Below are 8694 nucleotides of genomic sequence, written 5' to 3'. Positions count from 1 at the left end.
CTGAGTGTGAGAGCTGGAGGAGTTATAGTAATCATCAGAGAGGGTCTTGCTGAGTGAATGTAGTAAACAGATTGGAGTCCCAAAGAAAAAAGTCAGCACAGAATTGGGATAATTTTTCAGTTAGACAGAACAGCATGAGGAAAAATTAGTGTTGAAGAGCAAGAGGTTAAAATAAAAAAAGATGAGAAAATGCAGTGTATTTATCTTAAATGACTGGAGTTTTCTAGGTATTCTTTTCTTATTGCAAAAGGGAAATTCTTTTTCTATTTTTTCCTATTCCTATTTTGATTTTATTGCAATATGAATCCTAATGTCAGAAGAGATTCTTTGTAAAAAGTGAAAACATTACCTTTTGTCTTTATTTTACATACAATCCCAACTAAAGTTAAAATCAGAGTAGTTTGTTTTCATTGTTGAATTAAGATTTGTTTTGTGTTCCACTTTTATGCAGCTTGAAGTTAATTTTTCTAAACATGGTGCCTAATCAGAAGTTGTAGAGCCTCCATGCTGACCTCTGTGTGACCTTGGTGTTTGTAGGCAAAGAACTGGGTCAGTGCCTGAAATTCCTAGTTAGGTGAAAGGTCTTTGAGTATGTGTGGTGAACAGAAAAATCAGGGATGTTTTTCTTTTCCAGGACTTTAAAACTTCACAGCAAAGTTTGCAACTCCTTGTGACACAAATTAATGTCTTAATAAATAATGCTATGAGAGTCTTTTGCATTATGGTACAAAAATTGTGACTAGCTTTGACTTGAAATGACACTTAATTATTCCCTCCACAGGTGAGCTTTCTCAGTGTCTATTTTTCCTGATAATGCCATATGAAATTTGTTTTTAGGGGGATAGTTCCTATGTGAAAGATCGCTGGTGTGTTTTTGATGGATTTATGGTCTTTTGCCTTTGGGTTTCCTTGGTGTTACAGGTAATTAAATACTTTAAAATTACAAGGGACTGGACATTTTCTTAATGGGAAGGATGTTACATTGAAAGCTTTGTTAGAAATATTAAAGAATATATGTAAAACATAATTGTGTAAGTTCCTGTAACCTTGCATATATTTTTAATTGTTTTTCAGATAAAGCCTAAATTTAACATTTTAATCATTGCCATGTTTATAAATTACTTAACAATCAGAAATGAGACTAAATGCTCCAGAAACTATTCCATATTTCACAAATATTAAATAAAAATCCACTGAAAATAATGAGAGAATAAAGTAAAGGATTTCCATACTCAAAGAATCAAAATTTTAATTAAAAAATGAAAATTTCAGTTTTAATGTCTTACTTTTCATGAAAAAGAAGATGAAAAGAACTATTTTGGGATATATATTGCTCAACATAAAATATTGTATTGCAAGATTAAATGCCTTTCTATGAGTATTAAAGAACAGATATTAAAAAGTCTCAAAGGAAGGATTTTAATTGGAAAATAATTTCCATTATTTGTTCTGGCATAATTTGCTACTTAATTCAACTAAAGTGATTAGTGATTACCTGTCTTCTGCATTAAGAAGTAAAAATAAAAATTCACAATCCATCCGACTAATTCATCATAGTATTTTTTGATAAATCTTACCTCAGGGTTATGAAGTTCTCCTTTCCAATAATCTAATTTCTTCCTGTATACGATTGTTCTTTTCCATTTAATAACTATCAGGTGATTGAAAACCATTTTCTAATCATAATATGTCTTCTGTTAACAGAGCAAATGGTACAATTCTTTTTTGTATTTTTTTCATGACACTTTAGTACTTTTTCTATTGCTTCATTTTCTAATAGTAAAAAAAACTTCATGAAAAATCTTACTAGTAATGTAGATTTACTAACCTTATTTTATGTTCTAAATTGTAACTTGCTTTTATAATAAAAACTATGCCTTGGTGAGTTATTGAAGGAATGAACAAGAATTATAATTTTATTAGCTTATGTGTTATTGTTTTCTTTATTGTTGTTAAGTGCCTTCAAGTTGGTTCCAAATCATAGTGACCCTTTATAGGGTTTCCAAGAGCACCGGTGAATTTGAACTGCCGATCTTGAGGTTCAAACTGACCTTGTGGTCCAGTGCCTTATTCCACAGTGCTACACCAGGATTCCATTGTTTCCCTTAAGGTATCTGAAAAGAAATAGATTTCATTAGGAAATAGATAACATAGGAATAAGTTCAAGGTATACCTCCTAAAGTGTCAGTATATTCTGTGACTACAGGTAATATAAAGGGGAATATTAAATGTTCTTATTGACTTCCTAATTGATAGGTGTTTGAAATCGCCGATATCGTTGATCAGATGTCACCTTGGGGCATGTTGCGGATCCCAAGACCACTAATTATGATCCGGGCATTCCGGATTTATTTCAGATTTGAATTACCTAGGACCAGAATTACAAATATTTTAAAGTAAGTATTGCTTTTATATGAATTAATGGGGAAAAGTTTGATAGTTATTTTAAAGTTTTACTTATTTATTTTTTTTTCTCTCTAGGCGATCAGGAGAGCAAATATGGAGTGTCTCAATTTTCCTACTTTTCTTTCTACTTCTTTACGGAATTTTAGGTGTTCAAATGTTTGGAACATTCACCTATCACTGTGTGGTAAATGACACTAAACCGGGGTAAGTTTATCCTTTGACTCCATTTTCATCTAGGTAATTGTTAAGCTATTTCTACAACACTAACGTGAAAAAACTTCTGTTTTAATTTGTCGATATTTCCTGATCCCTCAATAATGGTTTATCAATTTCTAAGAAAAGTTTTCAAGATAAGTCAATTTTAAAAATGGATCCTGGTAGAAAAGTATTTAAAGTAACTACCAAGTTACATTCCCTCATTTCCTCAGTGTGGCAAAATGAGTAATGTGTGAACACGATTCTGATGAAACATTTCATGATATTAGAGTGAGCGGCTTGTTAGAAAAAAAACACTACCAAATTTTTATCATTGTTAGCTCGGGTCCTCCTTCCCGAAACCAGTCTTCTAAACAGATATTTGATAGCATGATTTCTAGAGAGAACCGGAGTATATGCTGTGTTAAAAAATCTCGGGTGGTTGATAAGACATACTATATGGTCTTTATTATGTTGTGCTGTAGGATGAGCACCTTTTATTTTGTTATTCTACTTCTTTTCTATAATCTATTGGGTTATAAGGAGCTCTGGTAGCGTAGTGGTTACGAATCGGGCTGTGAACCTTAAGGTCAGCGGTTCGAAACTACCAGCCACTCCACGGGAGAAAGATGAGGCTTTCTACTCCCGTAAAGATTTACACCCTCGGAAACCCTGTACAGGGTCGCTATGGGTCGGAACCGACTCGACGGCACTTAACAACAACAACAACAACATTGGGTTAACTACATTTTTAATATTTCATATTTTTCCCTTTTTACTGATGTTTTTGCTACACATTTGCATATTTTAGTGGCTGCTTTTTTGTGTGCTACTACTTACACTATTTACCTTTCACTTATTCAAAACCACAAAGAATTGCTAATATATTACATCATGTAAATATAAAAGCCTTACAGCAATATCATATATTTTACTCCGCTGTCCTTTGTACTAGTTGAGATGCATTACATGCATCATCACCCCCATAATACAAAGAGTTTATTTGCTTTTTGTTTTTGTTTTGTTTCCTTTAGTCAGCTGGTTATATTTAAAAATAATAATAAAGGGAAAAAAGAGAGAAGAGGCAAATGCATGAAAGAGAATCTGAGATTTTATCTGACAATATGTGAAATACATGTCGGTTGTAGGATATGTATAGATTGTTCCATACTGCATACGAAGATGGACAATGATATAGGTAGGTGGGAGACAATGGATATGGAGATTTAGAACACAGCTTCTGGAAAACAGCAGCTATGTTATAACAGCATTGCATATAGAAGGCTGCTTTAAGGTTACAGTTTTATTAAAAACCAAGTCAGAGTGTGAGAATTATAGAAATTGTTAATACAGCTAGAATATCAGTCACCGTGTTGCAAAAATTAATTTTACATTGATACACTTAATATAATACAAATAGTATCTTTGGAAGTCATTCAGTAAGTAATCACCACAACCATACTTATACTAAGTACTGAAAAAAATGATTGAAGACTGCCTGTAATCTGTATATTAGCCTCTGCACATTACCTTATCCTAAGAATAGAGTGTAGCATGTAGGGGGGCTGAACAGTTCATAAAAGTTGGCAGAATTTTCATTTACCCAAATGTAGCAGTTATGAAGGAATGTCTGTGTTTTCACTCTCTCTTATTTTTAAAGACAAAAATAAGTCCAGTAGCATTATGTTTACAACTTCTTTTCCTTCTTTTTATGCAATGTTCCATATACTTTTTGAAAATACATTAACTAGTTGGAAGTAACATTGCTTATCATAACAATTATCACACATTTGGTGATTCATTTCCAGGACCAATCACTTATACCAGTTTTCCTTTAAATTTTATTTTAGTATTACCCACATTTTAATATCTCACACATTAGAAGAAAAATTGTCAGCACTATTTAACAATTATTTCCAGCCCAGCTCAGACATCTATTTGTTTTATTTTTAAAGATTCAAAAATGTTCAAACTCAACATAAATACATATAATTTTTTTTTTCCCTAAATCCAACTGAGTTTGTTGTTGCTTCTCAACTAGAAGTGTCTCATAAATAGCCATGAATCAGATGGCAAACCATGGTTTGCTTTGGGACAGTGGTGATTATGTCTCCAACTATCTGTCACCAGTTACTGTTATGGTCTTATTTCTCTTTATCTGAGTGCCTGAGCAATTATTACAGTTTCTGTCTAACTGATTTGCACACACTGCCACCTAATACTGGACAAGGCAGAGGTCCTTCTGCTCTGACTCATGTACAGTGGTTCACAGTCTACCTCCGGATTTGAGCTTGTTTAATCTGTAAGGCAAACAAGATAAATAAGGAATCAATTCAATGCATTCAGGTTGGTTTTTAAAAGGAAGTGATTTTTTTTAGAATCTTTTATTGTGAATCGAGTGAAAGTTTATAGGCCAGATCACTTTTACATCCAATAAATCATAGTTTATTTCATTGCTATGATTAAAATCCCCTCCACGCACCATCAGTTAACAGTATTTACTTCTACTTCTAGTCCCCCCTTTTTTTGTTGTTTTTGTTTTGTTCTATTTTTTTTCTTAATGTTTTATTGTGAATTATGTGATAGTTTACATGGGAGAACATTGGTTTTACATTCATTCTATCGTATATCGTCTCATTGCCATGGTTACTCCCCCTTTTCTTTGTTGTACACATACCACACAGAAAATATATATTGTTTTAAATTTCCAAAGGGCACATTTTGCCAGCCAGCCTACTGCCTGCAGGCAAACAGTCTCTCATTCCATGAGCCTAGAGCCCTCAGCTGCTCTGTCTTATCACCTCTGCCTGCTTCTCTGATGTTGCTGCTTCTCTGGTTAGGATCCCACACTCCACTCATGCTCTTCCCTCTTCATAGTCCTAGGGTTCTCTGTTCCTGGAATGTAAGATGAACTACTCCCCCAAAAGAAAGTGGTTTCTTTTAAAACACATTGTAGTGGATCCTAACCATGTCATTAATAGAATTGCTAGAAATGGTTTAGATTCTTTTCTGATAATGCATGGTGATCAAAGACAATTATGGAGCAAGTATAGAGATTTGACTAAGCAAAGCAGCTCATATCCTCAGGAAATTTGAGAAGAGAAAAAGCCTCTGACAGAAACAAGCATTGTAAAATACCAAATATAGTGGCAGAAATCTCCCTGAAGCTAAACTAGGAACATGTGAAATTGAGCTGGGAGGTGAACTAGAAAAGATGAAGACTTGCTGACTTTTTGTCATTATTGAGAAACATTTATTCAGAACTTATCAAGTAAGTTCATCTTATTGCCAAACTATTAGATAATTAGAAAAACTTTAAAATAAGTAGTTGTAAATGTTAAATGTATACAAGTGTAATACGTAGCTTACCCATGATATTCACCAGGAGTTCTAAATAAATATATGGGGTGACTAGCCCATTAGTTAAAGACTTGGAAGTATGGTAACCACATGTCAGAGATTCTTACAGCAATTCTGGTTACCCTAGTTGTTTCTGAGTAATTCCTGCTAATTACTCTTTTCGGTCTCAAAAGAGTTCCAATAAGGACAACAAATTATGTGCTCACCCTACCCAGGGGCAGCTCCTAGAATGTGGTGGTGTTATGTAAAATATCACTAAGAGTTGGATTCCTGACAGTATAGAATTGAGTTTTTGACAGCTTTTTATTGCTGGTATAAATAGTATTTACATCTACTCTTTCAGGTACAAAAACTATTTAAGTTTTCATTTTAGGATATATGTCAAATGAATAATTTATTATCCTACAAATTTTCTTTATTTATAAATTTATTGTCTTATAAATAAAATATATTTCTTAATGGAAAATCCGGAAGAATCAAATATAGAGAAGGAATATAATGGACCTCATAACTATTTTAATATTTTATTTCTATATACTGTTCAAGAGAGAATTTTATAGAATATATAAAATCATAAGGACTTCAAACTCATGGAAAGACTTATAATGTCATCTTGATCCATGTGTAAATGTGTTTTGAAATGATAAAAAAACACCCGCTACATTTAACTAATAAGACATGTCCAGAGGCATCAACTAAGCAGAAGATATGAGAACAAGTTTGAGAATTGCATATTGGTAATATTTTCTTTGAAATATTTAAACAGGAACTGAAGAAACTGATGGTGAGTAGAGATTTCTAATTGTATTAATAGCATCATTTGTTGAGCACCTGTTATGTATGAGACAATATACTTTTATAACTAATTTAAAGAACAATATAAAAGGCTAGGGTTGTTTTCCTCCCTTAGCCTTTCTCAGAGAGGCTAAATGATGTGTCTAGCTGGTTAAGTCAGAGAAACAGGATTTGACTCAAGTCTTAACGTCAGAGCCCATAGTTTCCCCACCATGTGAGCAACTTCTATGCAACTTAAATTCCATGTTCATGAACCTGTGTCATGTGTATATATATCTATATCTAAGGAGCTCTGGTAGCATAGTGGTTACGAATCAGGCTGCTAACCTCAAGGTCAGCAGTTGGAAACTACCTGCCGCTCCACAGGAGAAAGATGAGGCTTTCTGTTCCCATAAAGATTTACATCCTTGGAAACCCTGTGTAAGGTAACTACAAGTCGGAACCGACTCCACGGTACTTAACAACAACAACGTATCTATATGTATATCTATATCTATGTTGTTGTGAAGTGCCGTTGAGTCAACTCCAACCCGTAGTGACCCTGTATAGGATTTCTGAGGCGCATCTGGTGAGCTTGAACTGCCAACCTTGCAATTCAAATGACTTTGCAGTCTGGCTCATTAACCCACAGCACCACACCAGGACTTCATATCTATATCTGTATCTGTATCTACAGCTATCTATCTATCTATCTATCTATCTATCTATCTATCTATCTATCTATCTATAAACTCTTGGTAATATTATATAGCATACTATGCCCATACAGAGAAACTTAGAAAGTTTACTATGCATCTGGTTCCTATCCTTCTAGGTGCTATCTTCTAGGGAATTCAATTATACCTGAACTTATAAAATTGTTGTTGTTGTTTAGTGCCATCGATTTGACTTTGGCTCAGAGTGACACTGTATAGGTTTCCTGTGGGAGCAGAAAGCCTCATGTTTCTTCCACAGAGCATCTGTTGACCTTGTGATTAGCAGCACAACGCGTATCCTACAAAGCCACAGTGATACGTAATTGTAAATATTGTATGTGGCACCATTGGACTCCATGTCTAACCTCCCAATGGGGAGAGAAGAGAATCACCACTAATATGAGTTTATACAGGATCGCTGTGAGTCAGAACCAACATGCAATGGTATGTAACAACAACAATGTCATAAAAATGTTAGTATTATTTTCTGTCTCAGACTTCTTAGCTTGTTTTGCAGTCTCTCTAAAACACTAGGCAGAGCAATTAAGAGTTTTCAAAAATCAATAAATAATTCCATCTCTGCAAATAAAGCCCTGACTGCCCAGGGTTGGATTCATTTTTCAAAGCATCCAGCATTAGGATTAGCCATGCCAATTCTATGTTGTTCTTACTCATAGCAACACTCTATAGGGTTTCTGAGGAGTGGCTGGTGGATTTGAACAGTCAACTGCACACTTAGCAATCCAGTGCTTATCCTACAACATCACACCAGAACTTGAAAATACAAGGGGATAAAAAAGAAGCCAGATGATTATCTGGAGTTACTGTGAAAGGCAAGTAACAGGCAGAGATAACTCTTGGTAAGCACATGGAGAGAGAACATGACCTCTTAAGGGTAAGGGTATGCTTGGGCAAGAAAAGTGGACCTTCTTTTCATGCTTGATACAAGGAGCTAGACAATCACCACATACAGTATCAAAGACCATGTTTAGTATTTTCTTAGGGGCAGAAGATTGTGTGTCTGTGAGTGTATGTACATGTGCAGGGGTGTGATGTGCCTTATTCTTTCCATGAGTCGAACTACAAATGAATTCTTCTAATGCATTATTTCTACCTAAACAACAATAACAAAAACCCAAACCTAGTGTCACTGAGTCCATTCTGATGTATAGTGGCCCTCCCATATAGGGTTTCTGAGGCTATAAATTATTATGGGAACAGAAAGACTCCGCTTTCTCCTAAG

The 8694-nt window shown here is 34.4% G+C and overlaps 1 protein-coding gene across 1 annotated transcript in view; it reads left to right on the top strand.

Moving 5' to 3' along the window:
* The window catches only part of NALCN (sodium leak channel, non-selective), a 535846-nt gene that overhangs the window by 19732 nt on the left and 507420 nt on the right, over positions 1-8694 (top strand). Inside the window, exons 3-5 of the mRNA XM_006846666.1 lie at positions 838-921; positions 2257-2396; positions 2482-2610. Coding sequence (XP_006846729.1) covers positions 838-921; positions 2257-2396; positions 2482-2610 — 353 coding nt within the window. The remainder of the gene's footprint in view (positions 1-837; positions 922-2256; positions 2397-2481; positions 2611-8694) is intronic.

Source organism: Chrysochloris asiatica, unplaced genomic scaffold (assembly GCF_000296735.1).
Source record: "Chrysochloris asiatica unplaced genomic scaffold, ChrAsi1.0 scaffold00029, whole genome shotgun sequence".
Taxonomy (NCBI): Eukaryota; Metazoa; Chordata; class Mammalia; order Afrosoricida; family Chrysochloridae; genus Chrysochloris; species Chrysochloris asiatica.
Note: the sequence above shows the minus strand (reverse complement) of the source record. Positions and strands in the feature narration are given on the sequence as shown.